At 39.3% G+C, this 20165-nt stretch overlaps 2 protein-coding genes across 5 annotated transcripts in view; one reads left to right on the top strand and one right to left on the bottom strand.

Moving 5' to 3' along the window:
• Positions 1 to 1307: 1307 nt before the first annotated feature.
• HSPA13 (heat shock protein family A (Hsp70) member 13) lies at positions 1308 to 9539 on the top strand. The gene is made up of 5 exons (XM_031612588.2): positions 1308 to 1463; positions 2000 to 2340; positions 3724 to 3937; positions 4484 to 4651; positions 6038 to 9539. The coding sequence occupies exons 1-5, from the start codon at positions 1439 to 1441 to the stop codon at positions 6706 to 6708; spliced, it is 1419 nt and encodes a 472-aa protein (XP_031468448.2). The 5' UTR covers positions 1308 to 1438; the 3' UTR covers positions 6709 to 9539.
• A 4816-nt stretch (positions 9540 to 14355) lies between these two features.
• Positions 14356 to 20165, bottom strand: part of LOC116241980 (multidrug resistance-associated protein 1-like) — a 33165-nt gene continuing 27355 nt past the window's right edge. For all 4 annotated transcript variants that reach the window (XM_090121122.1, XM_090121133.1, XM_090121129.1 and 1 more), the window contains 6 exons: positions 19463 to 19564; positions 18485 to 18628; positions 17483 to 17641; positions 16610 to 16776; positions 15489 to 15683; positions 14356 to 15018 (listed from right to left, as the gene is read on the bottom strand). In XM_090121122.1, coding sequence (XP_089977248.1) covers positions 14907 to 15018; positions 15489 to 15683; positions 16610 to 16776; positions 17483 to 17641; positions 18485 to 18628; positions 19463 to 19564 — 879 coding nt within the window. In that variant the 3' untranslated portion in view covers positions 14356 to 14906. The remainder of the gene's footprint in view (positions 15019 to 15488; positions 15684 to 16609; positions 16777 to 17482; positions 17642 to 18484; positions 18629 to 19462; positions 19565 to 20165) is intronic.

The following is a 20165-nucleotide window of genomic DNA, read 5'->3' as shown; positions in this document are numbered from 1 at the left end:
TCTTTCTGTAGGTCATGGATTAGCCCTAAGCAGACCCTGATACATCATGGAGATGTAGGATTAAGAATAGGCACTTCTGGACTTCATTTGAGTTCAGGTGTTGAAGAACTAAAGTTGCCTTCAAAGTATCACAGGGTGGATACAGGCTTCAATAAGACAAAAGTCAAAAACAGACACAAGGAGGAAGGTGTCTCCTGAAGAAGTGTCTGGTGTGATGTGCAATTGCTGCAGTGAGCAGTATAATGTTCTCCTTGGTTTGACTCCCAGGCAGGTGTTCCGTGCTGTGTAATTCTGTAGGGAGCAGGCAGGCCTCCTGGGAGACAGAGTGAGGCAGGGAGGCCTTGGCTGATCCACTGTGTTTATGAGGCAGCTTTTTTTAGGAGATGGAACAGAAGTATAGGAGAGGGCATGTGAATTCTCTCCTTCAGCATGCACCTCACTGAGTGACCCCAATGCCTCTCAGAGTTTTAATCTCACGTATAAAAACAGAGCCTGGCCTGCAGTTCAAAAAGGATGAAATCTGTCATGGTATTTATAAAGCATCCCTGCACGTCAGTCTTCAGAAGTGTGAGATTTCAATGGGGTCCATATGTACTACTGCATGTGGTGACTATCAAAGACAAAAACTTCAGCAAACTCCTGCTTTTGCTATTTTACTATATGTAAAAGTGCCGGCTCTTGAGTTACATGGGCGAAGAAATACTGTAAACGACCATTGGCACACAGCCCAGGGAGGAGGTGGGCTCACTGTCCCCGGGGGTGTCCAAGAGCCGTGTGGATGTGGCACTGAGGGATGTGGTCAGTGGGCACGGTGTGATGGATTGGTGGTTGGACCAGATGGTATCAGTGGTCTTTTCCAACTTTAATGATTCTGTGATTCTATGATACAAGCTCTCCTCCACTCAGTTAGTTTTAGAATGGCCACTTGTACAATGACACCATTTAAAGAGACGCAATGGAAGTACTCAACACCAATGTCGGGAAAATAAGTTAGACAAGGCCCATAGGGCTGCCTGTCAGCCCACCGCCTCACGGCGGCGTCGCCAACTGCGCCCTCTCCCGCCACAAGCGTCAGGCCGCAATGATGGCAGTCGCGCCCGGCGGGCGCCGCGTCTCCCCAACAGAACTATCACTCCCAGTAAGCACCGCGAGGCGGCCGGCCCGTTCTGCGCATGCGCAAGAAAGATACGACGCATCCTCCCTACCGACCCGTGTTTGTGATCTCTCCTCTCAGCCCATTGGCCAGCACCAGCAGGAAAGGGCCACCTCCCCACGTGCTTTCTGGGAGGTGTAGTTTTTTTCGCTACAGACAGCCCGCGAGCGCCGGCGGGGCGGGTGGGAAGCACGCACTACAATTCCCGGCGTGCCGCGCGGTGCGGCCCGGAAGGACTCGTCAGCAGTCGGCGTTGGCCGGTGCTGCGGCAGCCGGCGAGCAGCGATGGCCGGGCAGATGGCGGTGCTGGGTGCGTGCGGGCAGCCGAGGGGGACGGGGCAGCGCTGGGCTCGGCAGGAAGGCGGGCGGGTGCGGAAGGGTGGCCTGGCCTGAGCCGGGCGGGTCTCGTCGCTCGGGCTGTGCAGGGTTGGTGGGGACGTTGCCAGCCCGGAGCGGTTTTTCATGATGGTTATGGTTTCGGGGTTTTCCCTTGCTTCTTGTGGAGATAGGTGTTGTGCGGGGAAGTAGCTGACAGAAACCTGCGCTGTCTCTCTGCTCTGTTGAAAGACAGCCGTGACCGTCCTTGCCGCGTTGGTTTTCTTGTCTTCGTACGTGGGTTACGTGTAAAATGGAAAAATCACTGTGTTTCTGAGCTAGTTTACCTGTTTGTTTTGAGGCGTAGGGAAGACTCAGGGCTGTGGGAGGGGGATCTCAGGGAGCTGGGGCTGAAGCAAGAGTGAGCGTGTGTGTGATTTTTGTACAGTCTCATTAACTAGGTCTCCTATGAGAATTGTTCATAAGCAGTTACTCCCAAAATAGTAGTTGACCTACTGATTTGTCTTTCAGGTTCGGCAATTCTGGCTCTTCTGCTAGCTGGCTATCTAGCACAACAGTATTTACCGATGCCCACACCAAAAGTAATTGGGATTGATCTTGGCACAACTTACTGCTCTGTCGGTGTCTTTCTTCCTGGAACAGGGCAGGTGAAGGTTATTGCAGATGAAAACGGGCACAACAGCATTCCAAGTATAGTGTCTTTCACCGACAGAGATGTATACGTCGGATATGATGGCCTAGAACTTGCTGATGCAAATCCTCAGAATACTATATATGATGCAAAAAGATTCATTGGGAAAATCTTCACTTCAGAAGAACTGAAGAGTGAAAGTAGCAGGTATCCATTTAAGGTGAGCAAACATCATTTTTGCTTCTCTCCAGGCTATTGATATGTAGGAAGCTTGAAATATGTAATGCAGAACCAGTTCTTCTGACTCTGAGTCATTTGGCTAAATCTGATATGCCTGGAAACCATAAGATGTACTCAGAGAGAAGAGGAGGAAATGCTGGTGGAAGCGGTGTACTTCAGCATGAGAGCTGATGATTTTGTAGGGAACCCGGCCCCAGTGTGAAATGTGTTTCTAGGTTATGTTCCAGCATAAGCTCCAACTCAAAATTTTAACTGTACCTTATTTTACTTTGAGATATATATATTAAAAAAAAGTTTAAAAGTTGACATCTTTTGAAAAGAGACGCTTTTTTGGTTACTACAAACAGTCTTTGAATTCTTATAAAGAGGAACTGACAGAATACCAGCTTATTTACCTCTTTTCAGAATAAAGAACCTATGTGAAGCTTTATGAATAGGATTAACTTAATGATTAAGAGCTTTCATCTTCAAATGTGTGGTTGTATCATGTAGCATTGAAGATGATTGAGCAGTTGTTTACAATCAAGGAATAAAAGTGATGAATGAAGTGGAGAATGTACATAGAATCATAGAGATGTAGAATAGTTTGGGTTGAAAGGGACCTTTAAGATAATCTAGTTCCAACCCCCCTGCTATAGGCAGGGAAACCTCCCACTCATCCATGTTGTTCAAAGCCCCATCCAGCCTGGCTTTGAATGCTTCCAGGGAGAGGGTGTCCACAGCCTCACTGGATAGATACAACTATATCATAGAATCATAGAATCACTAAGGTTGGAAAAGACCCACAGGATCATCCAGTCCAACCATTCACCCATCACCAATGGTTCTCGCTAAACCATGTCCCTCAACACAACATCCAAACGTTCTTTGAATGCCTCCAGAGTCAGTAACTCCACCACCTCCCTGGGCAGCCCATTCCAGTGCCTGACCACTCTTTCAGAGAAGTAGTATTTCCTAATGTCCAGCCTGAACCTTCCCTGGCGCAGCTTGAAGCCATTCCCTCTAGTCCTATTACTAGTCACATGAGAGAAGAGGCTGACCCCCAGCTCACTACAACCTCCCTTCAGGTAGTTATAGAGAGCAATAAGGTCTCCCCTGAGCCTCCTCTTCTCCAGACTGAACAATCCCAGCTCCCTCAGCCGCTCCTCGTAAGACCTGAGCTCCAGACCCCTTACCAGCTTAGTCGCCCTTCTCTGAACACGCTCCAGGGCCTCGATGTCTTTCTTATCGCGAGGGGCCCAGAATAAATTTATTCTTTCCCAGAATAAATGAGCAACATGCGAATCTAATATATGGTGGTAGCAGAGGAGGTAATGTAAGAAAAAGATGTCTTACATATGAGTTATGTCACTTTTCCTCATAGATTTTCAACAACGATGGATCAGCTGAATTTTCTGTGACAACTAATGAAACCTTTCGTGTCACTCCGGAGCATATTGGCTCTCATCTGCTACTGAAATTGAAGAGAATGGCAGAAGACCATCTTGGTATGCCCATTTCGAAGGCAGTCATCTCTGTGCCAGCAGAGTTTGATGAAAGGCAACGGAATGCCACTGTTAAGGCTGCTAACCTTGCAGGTTTGTCTTTTTATTCCAGAATTATTCTGTGGAGCCTTACATTATGTTTATTTCACTAGTGGTAAAGTCTATGGAGAATAGAAAGCCTTAGAATGGATTGCTATAAGACTGCTAACAATTGTGAAGAACAGCACAGAACTCTTGGGTGCCAACAGATGCAGCAGACTAACACAAGCATAGGTGGCTAGGATAATTGACCTTTCATATAAAGATGTTAGTTTTTTTTTTTTTGTCATCTCCAAATAGAGAGAACATACAGAGCACAATTGGACAATAATTAAAACACAAATAGGATGTGGAATCTACTCAGCCAAAGGGTCTTTCAAGAAAACATATTTGTGTAGATGCTTTCATCCTGACAGTGAAATAGTATTACTTCTGGCTGAAATAAGGAAAATAATTTTCTAAGCAATAATACTTGATGAACTATTTCCTTATAGCTGACATTTCACTTAAGGTTAGTTCTAAATAACTAATGGTAAATGTTGTGACAGTGAGAAATATAGTTTTTGGAATTGTATGTGACTATTGCTTTGCTCTTTTTAGGGCTAGAAATCTTGCGAGTAATCAATGAACCCACAGCTGCGGCTATGGCTTACGGACTCCACAAAGCTGATGTGTTTAATGTCCTGGTGGTAGATTTGGGTGGAGGAACTTTGGATGTGTCTCTGCTGAACAAGCAGGGAGGGATGTTCCTCACACGAGCCATGGCAGGTGAGAAAAATGCTTTACTTTTCTGAAGGAGTAGTGGGAAAGGAAAGATATGCCTCACATCACCTTTAGGGAGGTTATTAACATAACAGTCTCACAATGAAGTTTTCATTATTGCCTTTCATATGCAACCAGGTCTGCAATTGGTTTCACCAGGTAAGAGAAATTCAGTTTTAAAGTGACTCTGAGTTATAAACTGTGGTTTAATTTTATCCGAGGCTGTTGATTTTTACCAGTGTAAGTGCTGCTGCTTACAAAAGATACTTTGTTCTAAAGCTTTCTATTACCTTTGTTTGAGCTGAGAGTATTTACCAAGTCAGTTTACTAAAGCTGAGTGCTTTAGAACATCCTTGCCTTGCATCTGGCTCCAGTGCAGTTGTATAGGGCTTGATAACTGCATTGTGTTAACCCAGAAGTTTGTTGTTTTTAATACATATATGCCACAGTGATTCATCACTTGGGAAAGAGTTTTGGCAGCAACATTTACTAAAACTGGAATGAATGCACAACTGCTTTGCAGATGACCCAGATTTGGACAGATCTGAGATGCCATGCTGTTTTTAGCATTTATTTGAGTGAACAGTGTTTGATGTCCAGTAAGAATGGAATAGCAATACTTAACTACTTCATTCTGACTTATTTGGATGGATGTCCGTTAAGTGAATTTCCATTTTCACTCATAGAAGACAGGTAGAAACTTTGAGAGTACTATTCAACACAGATGAAAACTGGCAGGCCACTTTTAAATCTGTTTAATGTAAAGCATGAACAACTCTTTGAAAGGTTTTGGAAATAAGGTGCAAGAATAATCTTCTAGAAGTAATCGAGAATATAGACTACTCTCTCTGAAGGCTAATGTAAGATATACCTGCTAATAGAACTTGAACCTCACTACTTGCATTTACTCACTTTCTTTTGCTTCTCTTAGAATATTTCCATATGCTTCAATGGTATGCAGCTTTTTCATGTGAATGGATGATACCATTGAATAACTTGAAAATATTAGAACAGTAACTCCTACAAAGCTGCACTGTGGTAGTACTAACAGAAAAATCCATCTGGGCAGAGGGAGATGTAAATTTTCTGGGAATCTTAGCTGGGAAAATAATTTGCTGTGAGTTATTGCATTTCAGTGACATGCCACCAGCTACAGATTTTTCTTCCTATTTATTTTTGTCTGTAGGAAAAAAATAATTAAAAAAATCTGGAAGTTACAGTCAATCATGTACTCTTCAGTGGATGATAATTCTGTCTGTTTTCCTAGTTCCTGTTTGCTCTTGTTCTCTGCTTATGGTCCTACTGTTGTTCTGACCCTTGAGTTCTATTTGCCAGTAAAGAGAAGATGTGAGCTGCTTTCTGAATTTTCAGAGGTGATATCTGATGTTTTAGGTAACAACAAACTTGGAGGACAAGATTTTAATCAGAGGTTGATGCAGCATTTATATGACCAACTCAATCAAGTATATGGTTCTCTGCCATCAAGAAAAGAAGAAATACATCGCCTCAGACAGGCTGTGGAAGCAGTTAAGTTAAATTTGACTATTCATGAGGCATCTACATTAAGGGTGTCGTTGACCATGCCACAAAGGAAGCTCACAAAAGAACTGCCTGAAAGTGAGGTAAAGCCACACACTGTTCCTAACAGCAAGCCTTCACAGAAAACAAAAGACTTGAAAAATATTGGAGATGCTTCAGATGGAGAAAACAACTTTGTCAAAGTTGTATTTGAAAGAGAAATTTCTAGGAAACTATTTGAAATGTTGAACGAGGACCTTTTTAAGAAAATTCTTGTTCCCATTGAACAGGTGTTGAAAGAAGGCCACCTACACAAAGAGGAAGTGGATGAAATTGTGTTAGTTGGGGGCTCTACCCGGATTCCTAAAATACGTGAAGTTATTCGGGATTTCTTTGGAAAGGAACCTAACACCTCCGTAGACCCTGATCTAGCAGTTGTAATGGGTGTAGCTATCCAAGCAGGAATTGTTGGTGGGTCCTGGCCTCTCCAAGTAAGCGCAGTAGAAATTCCCAATAAGCATTTACGAAAGACTAATTTTAATTGAAGATGAACTCTTTCCCATTGCATCCCATCTCTCCAGAAGCATACTCAGATGGTGCATACTTATCTGACTGTCAGTGGAGCCTAACCTTAGCCATATAATTTTTTTTTTTTTTTTGGTAATCTGTTTGAGTTAAATGTTATCTTAAAGGTACAAGTGATTTTTAAAGCTCTGAAGTTGTCTTTGAAGTCCTATTTGCCTCTAGATTGGATACAGAATGAAAATCCTAAACATGACACACTCATATTCTTTTGCTAAATTTTATTAGCAAATCTGGAAGAGGTGTTTGTTTAAAAATTAGAGAGTGTGACCAAAGTTTAGAAATAATACAGCATTGTAGTGTGGATGTTCCTGTGTCAAGTATAATTTATTTGGAACAATGTGAAGCAGTGTTAATGCACATAGCACTAGCAGTGTTCAGCTAAAATTTATTTATTAAAATGAGTCATTTGAGCATTTAAAAACCTTTCTAAAAGGCATACTGCAGCTTGAATGAGATTTATACATTCACTTGAATCTTCTGCTGTTCATAACAGCATACTAGTTTTACGAAGACCATGTGGCGAATTACTGTCTCATGTTTGAGTCAAAACATATTAAGAAATTTAGCTCTTGGTAATGTGGAGTTGCTTAGTGTGTCTACAGTGGCTAAATTCCTGAAACATTCTGGATGGTTACAATATCGGTGCTGCTGTCTTACACTTAAGAACAAGTGCATATCACCATTTATACCTCTCTCCACATTATTTGAATACCGTATTAATTTTATGTATCTTAAAGCTACATGTGTATATTTTCCCTTGAATTTTACCAACATGAATTAAATTGTTGCACAATTACAAGTGTATGACATCTTTCCCCCCCACCCCCCGTTCCCCCAGCTCTACAGCTCTTCCCCCTGTTTTCAGGGGAAGAAGTGTGGGACCAAATGAACTACTTAGATGAAGTCTAGTTCCTCTCATTGATGAAAACTCATCCAGCTTTGTCTTTAAATTTTAGCTAGTATCTCTGCTTTAAGTTGTGTCATATTCCTGCTCTAAACTCGGCATAGATAAGAGATGGTAGCAATTCATCCGAGAAGGAAGCAGTGCCTGTAACTAAGGATTAGAGGTGAAGTTTCTTCAGTCTTTATTTTAGGCAAATACTTTGCCACTCACCTATCTAGCAAATGAAAGAGGAGAAAAGGATGATAAAATTAAAAAAAAAAAATTGTTAAGTTCAGCTCTTTTTTTGGACAGTTAAAACATTACTTAATGGGCCAAGGGATTTTTTTATCTATTTAGAACTCTCCAGTGAAGGCATTCAACTAAGGCTTGTCTTCATCCATCAGCACAGTATATCAGGTAAGCTCTAGTAATAGGTGATTCTAAGCCTTTTCTCGTATGCTCCAAAAAATAATTTTGATTAGCATGCCAAGATATCAAGTGCGGGCTTAGATCTATGGTTTAACCCTGATCATGTTAAAATAGGCCTATTATTCTCCTGGCAGTAGACCAGATCTATGACACTGCCTTTCCAACTCTGCTGATGCCACTGTTTGCGTAGCTGTGGTCTAAACATACCTTTGAAGTAATCCAATTAAAAACCTCTTGAATTTTAGTTTTGTTTAGCCATTCCATGGGTGGTCTTTAACTTCACAAAGATTCCCAAAATACTGATAACATTTAATTTCACTGAGTTAAAAACTAAATAAACTTTTTGGATGCTTTTTTTCCCTTCCTTTACACCTTTGGAAGTGACCCTGTCTTTACATCTATATGGGAATTCTCGTAAAATCTGATAATGTATTAAAATAAAATATTGCATGTTTATAAAAGTGAGTGAGGTAAGGGACTAAGGTGAATAGAACTAAAACTCCTGAATTGAAAGAAGTCTTTAGTGAAGTTGATGCCAATATGCAGTACAGTTCTCATATGCAGTTGCCTTCCAGATATATTTGTATACATTCAGTATATTTTTTTCCAGAGTATTTGGAGTCATTGTGGCCTTTCTACTGCCCTGCTGTAAATTCATCTCAAAATGTAGTGGAATTTTTGTAGAACTTCAGGTTGTTTTTCGTTTGTTTAACACAGGTCTGCTTATTTTACACGGTGCAATAAAATAGATTAAAATAAAACCACATTACAGTTGAGCTCAACTATTAAAAGATTTTTGCAGTTTTGGGACAAGTTAGGCAGAAGTGAGGGTGTAACTTTAAACTGTTTAAACAATGCAAATAAAGGAGGTACTTTAGCATATTCCTTCACTTTGGAGGAGGTTAAAAATAAAATTTCTATTTTTAATCTGGGAGTTGTAAGGGTAGGGTGAGTTGTTTATTAAAAAAAATCATTAAAAAAAAAATCACAAAAGGATATTTATTCTTTCAGTTTTCTATGCAGATTGAAGTCAAAAAGCTACTGTACATCAGATATCTCTCAATGCATCTTATTAATTTTTCTGAATTCTGCAATCAAGTTATCTATTTTGTCTTTGATCTTACTACTGTATTTTGGCACAAACCATCATATGTGAAAGATGAGTAGGACACTGCGCTAAGTGGACGTTTCTAGGTACGCAGACGTACTGCTTATCAGAAGTCATTTTTTAAGTAAATTGATACTCGAAGGCTGAAATCCTTCTACAACCTTTCCTGGAAATCTTGAGTACGGTTACCTGTGGTGTTAAGCATATGATAAATTTATACAGTTAAAGCTTGTGTTGCGAGTCGAAATTCGGAATGTCTAAGCTGCCTCACCAGCAGTATGTTCCTGAATTGTTTCCAAATGCAGATGATGAAATGCATTTTATAAATAACCTTTTAGAATGTTTTTAATAAAAGCAATTTCTGTCCTTTGGACCTGTCTTGTTTCAGTTTCCCAGGGAACTATTTTAACAGCACTGTTTCCCTATTTATTCTTTGAATTATGTCAGTCCAGCAGTAAATATAGAAAGCCTTTCTCTCCCCCTAAATAAATAAAATTACCATACACTTAGCAAGTTCTCAGATGATCTTCTCTGTACCTTGCAAGAGATGTTGGTCTGTTGGTACTGAAGTCATTACCTATCCTAGTATTAATCCTAAAACATTTGTTTAGGAAATAGAACCCAATTTGTGTTTTTCCAGTTTCTTCTGTGCTACTTCTAGGAAAAGGTGGGTTTTGTGGGGAGCGTGAAGATAAGTAAGAGATGAGCACCCAGAAAAAGCCTTTCTGGGGCAATCCCTTCCCCATTTGAAATGTTGATATGGTAGCTTCTGCTCTACACGGAAGCCACTGCTGCCCTCAGGTGGGGGACAAGAAGAGGGGAAGAGATGAAAAGCAAGCAGCTATTTTCTCTCTTTACAAAGTTTGTCTCTGCAGGACTATCAAAAAACTGCAATTTCCTAGTCCAGGTTCCTGCTCCTAACAAGTTCTAAAGTCACTATATTCTCTTAGTCAGCTTATGCAAGCTGTAGTATGTTTAGTGTACTTTTTTTGGTTGGCTGTTACTCACTGTCAGAAAAGGATAGTGCAACTTTTTACCTTCACAGTAGTACAGTCACATCTTTGAGAAAATCTCTTCAGAAAGCTTCCATTGTTTCTCACCACCTTCCTGAAACTGCAAACTTTGCTTGCGTTGATGTGTGAGCTAGCAGTGCAGGCACCAGGAACCACCACAGACCCACAGCTGAAAGGCAGAGTACATGTATTTTCATTGCCAGCCTGGGGATCCCTACAGCAGCACTCAGACCAAGGCACACAGGTAGAGACACAGGCACCACTGAGCTTGGTCCATGCTAAAGAATTACAAACCTACTGTTTATGCCTGTTGAGGTGTAGTTCACTTCTGTGCTTTGATCTTAGTAAAGCAGGGACCTCAACCACGTTTAATAGAGCTCCCCTACCTATGTTACCTATACATAAATGTTCTACTTGTCAAACACTCAAAGGATAAACAACATTTATGTATTTTCCTTTATGACTAGTCTCCAGACTGCATATTGCCAGCTGAAGCATGTTTACATCGCTTCATCTCCTTGTCACTCTTCCACTTTTAATCCATTTCTTCCTCCATTTGACCCCCTTTCTTAAGAGACTGCTACTGCAGGGAGTGGCTGTGTGGGAGAGGGTAATTTACAGAGGTGTGTGACATATAGGAAAAGGAATAAATATATCCCTACAATACTGTTTTGAATTAAATGTCTCACCGAAGGCATTGAAGCACTCAGCTCACCAGGCACCACTGGTAGATTATTTCACTTGATGTATTAAGTCCTAGAGATGCTGAATGTCATCCTCCGTGCTAGCTACTCCATCATTTATGTTGGACCAATGCATGCCTCCAAAGTTGGAACAGCATTTTATGATGTTGAAGAGGGTGGCAGACCACTGCAAATCAATGTTGTAAGGTTCTTTGGCATAGAGCCATTACTTCCAAATTTAAAGCAACAATTACTTGTGATGTCCAGTGTAAATATTACATGGGAGAACATACCAGGTGTTCTGTATTTGCTACTTGAAAGAATAAGAATAGAGGCTAACTAAACCCCAGTATTTACATATTGATCTTGCAGAAATATATATAGGGTATATGCTTGTAGTACAAGACTACAAAGCATGATGAGCCAGCCTGTAACACAGGAGGAAAATAGGAATGTCATCTCCTTTCAGTAATACATACTCTGTTATACCAGCTCCTTCAGCTAATACTATTTTGGGTTTGGTAACTTGAGATGGGGTAATTTGTTCACACAAACTGAAGCACAATGGCCTGTGCTTTTTCAGAATGAACTTCAATTTGATGTTGGGTTTATGACACCAAACTACTGTTCCAATACTATGGCTCCTAGGTAAGACAGGTAAGACATGTATTCATCAAAGAATAGTAGCTTCCTGTATTTTGTTTGGATTAATTGCCCAGCCTTTTTCCTGTAAGTGCAGTTTCAGCCTTTCAGCAGCTACTTCAGTTTCTTCTTGCGACTCTGCTGTAATCAACAGATAATCAATAGAAAGATAAACAGCCAAACATTAGCCACTAGCATTTGGTGGCAAATGGAGAGACTTTATATCCCTGAGGTAGTTCTTGAAAAGTATATTGCTTTTTTTGCCTGATAAAGGCAAACTGGCCTTAGCTTTCTGAACCAATCACTGTTTAAAAGAAAGCATTAGCAAGATCTATCACCACTTTTCAACACTGTACATTTTTGTTAATTTTTTCTATGTGAGTAACTATGTCTAATACCATAACTGCAAGTGTTGGGTGACTATTTGATTCTCTGTAATCTACAGCCATTCCCTAAGTGCTGTCTGATTTCTGTACAAGTCAAATAGGATTATTACAAGTAGTCGTGGCTTCTTTAACTATTCCCACTTGTTGAAGTGTCTGGATGGTTTGAGTAACTTCCTCTTCTCCCCAAGATATAATATTGTTTTATGGTCACCACCTTGGCAGTCATAGGCAGCACATAGGCACAGATCAAATAATATATAATATATCCCACTTGCAAAGACCCAAAGCAGAAGTGATTGTTTCAATTGCCCATGCATTGATACCCCCCAAATAGTTGTGAATTGGGACAATTAACACTGTTGTGGTAAATAGAATAGTATTTCCTATTTTTACGGCAGTCTTATTTTATAGGGCAGGGGTTGGATTTACTTCCAGACCATGGATCTGTGTGTGGTTTCTTTATCATTAATACTGCTACATGATACAGAATTTTCAGCCCCAGTATCTGCTAGAGGTAACGCTTTTAAAATTCCTCTAGATCACCATCTGATAGCTAAAAGAACATGGGATGATTGCTCTCCCTCATGGTAAGAGGCTACAGTAACAGTAGTGCAGGGGGACCTGCCAAACTTTAATTTCTGCTGTTTTGACATTTGCTGCCAAAGCAGCTGCTGTGCTACTACCACTCCCTGATCTTCTAACTCTGACTCAGACTCAATCTCAGAATCCAAGGACTCACTCAGATACTTCTATACTGTTCCTTGGGATCCCATGAAGGTTTAATGGAAATCAAAACCATTTTCCATACCTGTGCCTTCCACGTGCTGTTCTGCAATGCCTTGCAGTCCACAACAGTGCTCTGCTTCAGTAGTAATTACTTCTTGCATGATGGCCATCACATCTTGTAAAGTCTTGACTACCCTTCCCACTCTCTCATTTTACTCCATAATGTGACAACTTCACAGTCATGAGCTCTAAGACTGGTAACTAACAACCATCCTAATCTCCCTGGCAATCCATACACAGCTGTCTCAATCATCTGGGGGGTAACTACTATCTTGACATCTGTTTCAGGTCATGGTTCCATCAGAACCATGGTAGCTAGGAAAGTCGCCACACGGCACCAGTGTTCAGTGCTCAGGGCCATCCCAGAATGTGGAAAGTCACCTCTGGCAGCTCTGTGATCCTGCATTTACACCCAGTGTGTCAGTCCACAAAGATAGGCAGCAGAAACAATCACAGACCCACTACTGAAATGCAAAGAAAAAATATTTGTGTTACTTCACCAACAAGGGGATTCACGAAGCAGCAGCTGGGTAGAGGTTCGCAGGTGGGGCTGCAGGCACTGCTAAGGTCAGTCCATGCTATTGGATCCTGTTGTTTTCACCTGCTGATCAAGGGTTTCTGCAGGCGTTGTTTACCTCTATGCCATGATCTTCATTGTGGTCTGATCTTCTCTGTAACAAGGCAGGGAGCTCAAATGTGTCCAACAGGTGCCTCCAAGTCTACCACAAACCTGTGTGATCTATAATACAGATGTTCTACTTGTCAAATACACAGGATAAACAACAATAGGTACAATATATGTTTTCCTCCGTGACTGCTCTCCAGACTTTAGGTCATTGCAGCTGCAAGGTCACTTAAGCATGTTTACAGTCCTCACCAGTCTTCAATTCTTATCCTCCTCACCGATCTTGCTCTTTTAACCCATTCCAACCACAGCTAGTATTGAAGGGTTTAAGGACGTGTAGTAAAAATGGCAATATTTAGAAGGCTTAAGAAGCACAGGAATGTTTAACTGAAACTTTCAATAATACACATATTCTTTTGAGTAGCTCTAAATAGTAGAGTTTTGCATTAAAATCTGCTAGCAAATAGCTGTACCTATTTTGTAGTATTCTTTCACAATGCGATTTTATAAAAACAATACAAGAAAAACAGAGAGCTGTTGGAGAGGGTCCAGAGAAGGGCCACAAAGGTGATCAGGGGACTGGAAGCACCTCCCCTACAAAGACAGGCTGAGGGAGCTGGGCTTGTTCAGCCTGGAGAAAAGGCTACAGAGTGACCTCACTGCAGCCTTTCAGTACCTAAAGGGAGCCTATAAACAGGAGGGGAGTCAACTCTTTGAAAGGGTAGATAATGACAGGACAAAAAGAAATGGTTTTAAGTTGAGGGAGGGAAGATTTAGGTTGGATGTTGGGGAAGTTCTTTACTATGAGAGTGGTGAGGTGCTGGAACAGGCTGCCCAGAGAGGTTGTGAATGCCCTGTCCCTGGAGGTGTTCAAGGTCAGATTGGATGGGGCCCTGGGCAGCCTGGTCTAGTATTAAATGTGGAGGTTGGAGGCCCTACATGTAAAGAGGGGTTGGAGCTGGATGATCCTTCAGGTCCCTTCCAACCCAGGCCATTGTATGATTCTGTGAAATTTACGTTTTTTCAGCTGTTTGAAATAATTTTTCAGTTGTTGAGAAATTACGAAGTCAAAAAACAGAAAAGTCAACATAATTAAGTTTGCTGCCCAAGAATTACTGAAGTATATGTGCAAAAATGTGTGTATATCCTAAAAATCAACATAAAGTGAGATCTGCTTATATGTCCGTACAGTAAGTTGTTTGGGGTTTTATATATTCATGATTATATAAGAATGTATTAACTAAATGGGCATCATGACCAAGCAATTTAATTAAGCACTATTTCTTAATTCTTCACTGTTTGAAGAGCAAGATTTATTTTTTTTAATCCATCTTTACTAGTGCAATATTTAAAATATGCCATGAAAATCACTCCTTCATGGTGTTCGTCCAGTACCAATATAATCAAAATCAGTGATTCGTATAAAAACAGGAAGTTGATTTAAGAAACCTGATCATTATGTATGGACTGTAGTCGTAGTAAACAGCAATGTTGTCAGGAACTTTCAAGGAAGTTCATAACATCAGGAATGCTGCATATCTTTAGAGAGTGTACCGGTTCAAGGAATTCTCATCTTCATAAAGAATTCATTCATTAGTTTTCTTTATCTTGTTATACCCGCCTCTGCAACCATTTCAGAGAAGGCACCTTTTCGTTGTAACAAATTATGTGGTGTATCATACTCTAGAATCTTTCCTGCATCCAGAACAAGCACTCTACAACACAAAAGCATAAAGATTACAGGAAGTAAAAAATTCAACAACATTTTCTAGTCCTAATACAAATACCTACAGACTGGAACTCTTACTTAGAAAATCTATCATTGGTTTCTAAAACTAGTTATATCCATATTAATAAAGCCCTCTAGAAATTGAATGTTTGCTCAGTTGGTAAAAATTCTGCAGTGTGTCCCTTTGTTCTTGAAAATTAAGTGTTCATAATCGTAGCTAATAGTTGCAACCTAGCAGGAAAAAAATGTAATTAGAACATGGAAACAGAATACAAGGTTATCAGTCTTTAATTAAGACTGATACCCAAGTCTTTTGTGATACACTGGGTTGTACAGTGTATCTGTACAACTAAGGAAGCTACTAAGGAAAAAAGAGAGTAAATATCATAGGTCTGCAAACTCATGCATCTAAAAGAAGCCATTAATTTTTAAATGACATATGAAAACTTAACTTACCTTTCTGAATCCATGACTGTATGTAATCTGTGGGCTATTGTTAATATCGTGCAGTTGTAAAACTCTCTTTTGATGGTGGACTGCACCAAGTTATCAGTTTCCATGTCAACGGAAGCTGTCGCTTCATCAAGGACTAGGACCTTTTTCTTTCGAAGCAAAACACGGGCCAGACAGACCAGCTGTCTCTGCCCAACGCTGTTAAAAATACATCGAGAAGGTCAGGTTAGGCACATTGAGGAAGGGGAGAATGATCTTGTTTCTTCACTACTTAGATTAGACACTGGAGCAGATGTTGTTGACATAAAGCTGGGACTAGTATGAAGTCTATCTGTTCCAACTTCGTCAACAACACTTTATACTTCTCAAAACTGAAGAAATATGTCCACCTAATTTTGGAAGTTCTTATTCCTTCTCACTCTGCGTACCAACTGTAAATATGGAGTGACTTTTAAACCTAGCTTTGCCCTCAACTTTGGTATTATTATGGGGAATCTGAATAGGCCAGACTGGATATAATAACGTTCAAGATAAAAGTCTGGATACTCCTGTATGTTACCTCTGGTGAATGCCTTGCAGATATTTCTGAAAATAATCTGTCCTAAAAAACTCAAGTTATTTTTCAATATGCTCCATTTAAATTACTGTTTGTCTCTTTGCTGCTGAAAGCTTCACTATTTGTCTGAGTCCTTATATTTCAAGTGTCACTTTCCTTACATTTCTGTGGGGTAACATTCTACAAATTAAAAATGACTTGCTTTGCTTAACCACATAGAGCAAAAAAAGTTCTCTGTAGTTTTGCTTTTTTTAAATAAATGAGTAAATGAGCATTTTTCTTCCAGATCTAATTAGGTGGTATATGAAGCCCCCACTCCCTATTCATTTATACACTTGAGCTGAAACTACTCCACTTCCTTTGCTTCCCATACAACATAGGCTACAGGACTTCATATAGTTATGACCTCAAAGAAAACTGTGAAGAAAGTCCTACTACCAGAATAATTCTATTTGGAGTGGAAAAGTGTCATCTTTATATTGATAATTTCTGTAATAAATTATCTGGAAATAAACCACAGTTTTACAGTATCAGAAAATAACTACAATAGCACTTGCTATTTATATACCTGAGATTTTCACCACCTTCTGAAATCTCATGAAGGAGCTTCTTTGGAAGTGACTGGACAAAACTCTTTAAGTCACACAGTTCCAGTGCCTCCCACAGTTCATGATCAGAGTGTTTTCCAAGTGGATCCAAGTTTGACTGCAGTGTCCCAGAAAACAAGATGGGATCCTAAACAATAGCAGAGTTTGAGTACAAAGTTCCAACACAGACTTAAAGAGTATGCTATAACACAACATTGCATTAGTGTAGGAAAATGAAATTAATAATTCTGGATCTGTTGTCATTTCCATGGAAATAACAGGAGGCATTACTTTCAAGGCAACTTATATATATACATGATTCATGATAATATATTACTTTATTCCCTATGAATTAGTGATGTAGTTGAGACTTGAAAACAGCATGCATAGATTTACAGATCCTGGAAAATACAAGTTATTCTGGCTAAGATTGTTAAACTAAATCTGGCATAATAAAACCTAATGTCACACTTTTGGTCTGACCCGTTTTGAGGTTTCTTCCATGTAAATGCCAACATGCAATAATCACAACATTTTTTCAAGACAGCACAGTGCAACTATTACCAAAGATTACTGTTCAAGTGAAAAGATAAGACTACCAAAAATTTGGCTTTAAAACCTGACATGCCTTTACAGAACCTGTGTGCAAAGCAGTAACATTCTTGTGGAGTTTTATGCCTCTGTCTTTTGGCAGTCTGTAAACTTCTGGCTTGTAATTTCTCAAAAATAAATAAATAAATAAATAAATAATTCCTCAAGTCAACAAAGTAAAAAAATACTCCACAAAACTTAAATGTTTTGTGCTACAAGCACACACACACACACCAAAAAGTCATCTCAAAAACATATCTCACCTGTGGAATAATGTTAAGATTTCCACGCAGGTCATGAAGTCCAATAGTTGATATATCAATTCCATCTATAACTATTTTGCCTCCACATCCCTCTAGAACTCTAAACAAGCAATTTGTGAGTGTTGATTTACCAGCTCCTGTTCTCCCTACAATTCCAACCTGAAACAGAAAGTTTTCTGGTAAAGACTATGACTTTCTATGCTGAGTGTTGTACATAAAAAGTGACTAATAAATTCAGTTTTAACTTTCAGTTCAAATCTTCAGTTTATTATAGGTGGATAAAATTGTTAAAAACTCACTCTTGACATACTTACAATCACAGCTCTCCCTCCAGTTTATGCCTGGTTCAATGGGAAGCCTTTACTTATGCCTTCCTTTCGTCTAGCACTCCTCAGCTGAAGTGAACTACTCAAAACTAGGTCCTGTTCAGTGTTCCTTGATCCCAAACCCAAAGCTGCTTAACTCCAATCTAGTTAATATATAGCTTTTAATATAGGTTTTCTACAGAAATATTCAGCACAGTGGAAAGAGGTTTTATTTCAAATTTGGATCTTCCTTAGAAATGTCCTATTTGGTTGAAAAATCTAGAATAATTTCAACCTAATCTTTATAACAAATAACATTAAAATAATTAGCATAAATGCTAAAAGTATTTTAACTGTAATATTTTTCCGTATGTTTTTTTTTTTTTTCCAAATGTCTGAAGGTTAAATAAAGCTTTATCTCAGATTCAGAGATACTTGTCCATCATAGTATGTGGGGAAGGATGGGAAGTAAAACATTACCTCCACTTCTGACAGGGATAAGAACTTCTACAGAGTAGGAGAAAATACTTTTCCTTTTTTCATTTGTTTTTTCTTTAATATCTTAGTCACTTATAATTTTTTCTGTTCAACATAATCTTGCTATATTTAGTATTGGAGTCTCTTCATATGAGAAAGTCATAAAAAGTCCAGAAACAGAAGTTTATACTTCTGACTTATTTCTTATTATATACAATACCTTCTCTTCATTCCGTGTCTGAAAGGAGATGTCATTCAGGGCTAAACCATGATCCTTCCTGTACCGAGCTTTGTAGTTAACAAACTCTATTATTCCTCTATCAGGCCACCCTACTGGTGGTCTTTTTGATGTAATCCATGGTTCCTGGAATTAAAAGCATCGTCATTTTAGTATATACCAGGAAATAAGTCCCAGATTATTTAAAAAAAATAGGAAAATTATATACATCTAGAACTCCCAGTAGTTTAGGATAATTCCATTGTGATATAAGGGAAGGAGAAATGTCTTTAAATGATGCAGCCAGCAACAACATTCCAACTTATCTGTTTGTTTGTTAGTCATTTAAGAAGCTGAGCTGTGTAGTTGCTAATAGTTCCCTTATTTGACAGGTAAGGAACTGAATTTAATCCAAAGTCTAATCTTCCGGGTATTTCCAACACACATTCTATGAGAAACATTTTGTTTTAAGGAGTACAAAAGAAAAGCAAGATGTTAACATAAAGAAACAAAAATATTGAGAAGGGTAAAAGAAAAAAAAGATACAGAAGAGGGACTTGTCTCTGAGACAGACCAAGGCTTTTGTGGGTACTACTTTCAGAAAAGCACAATAACCAAGGCCAAGAGCTTTGAAATAAATGCCTCTTCAGACATGTGAATAACAATGCCTCTCTTCCTTGTTTGCCACTCTTAAAATGCTCCTCTTGGTTGCACAAAACATGGGAAGTTGACCTGAGCTGCAGGAGAATTAATCTTACTAGAAAATCTATTGCTAAGAAGGATGCCAAATAATTCACTGGTTCAATATAAAACTGGTAACTATAAATAGAATGAATAAGCTGCATATTAGTGTAAAAAATTGACAAAGTATGGAATAAATTATAGCCAGCTTTTACCACAAACCAATATTAAATCAAATCTAGATCATTTTCTTTGTACACAAATTAAATATCCGTTTACTATTCAAAAAAGAATGCTCACCTCTTTATCCATGTTTGCATATTCACAAACTCTTTCAATTGAAACCGCATTGGTCTCGATTTCACATGCTTTACGCACCCAAAAATTTAGACTCTGAATTATCTGGAGAAGAAAGAAATTGTTGCATTGTAGAATGTAACAATTCAACTATACTAGAACACAGCTTAATGATTTCAAAAATTACCCAAACTAAATAATTTCACAAGCACACGGTAATGGTATAACATGTGAAAGGAAGAACATATGTGGCTCATACTGTGGGCACATCGTTACACTACTTCCTAGATAAAGTACACTAACACCACACACATAAAATAATCTATAATGGAGACAATCATTTGATCTGTTGTGCCTGCCAAATTCTTCAAACATGTGGAATGCTTCTGAAGACAGAATCGGTACCACTTTTCTGGAATCGAGTAAGTAGCAATTCAGTCTGTAGATACAGGGGGAAAAAAGTGAGCCCAAAGAGGTTTTTGTTTCTTTTTTGCATGATTCAACTGTTTTGAGATGTTCTATGTAGCTAAATAAAGACTGGTGTGAATTTCATGTCAGATGGAGATGGAACACAGACAGATGCAGTACCTGCCACTGTCATCACTGCGTACATGATATAAATGACAATTATTCAGAGAGAACAATAGAGAATGGAATTCTTGTGAGTTAGGGGTGATGTGGGTATACCAGGATAGGAAATTCTCTC

Source organism: Phasianus colchicus, chromosome 1 (genome assembly GCF_987193195.1).
Source record: "Phasianus colchicus chromosome 1, bPhaCol1.hap1.1, whole genome shotgun sequence".
Lineage (NCBI taxonomy): Eukaryota > Metazoa > Chordata > Aves > Galliformes > Phasianidae > Phasianus > Phasianus colchicus.
This window is presented reverse-complemented; position numbering and strand designations above follow the sequence as displayed.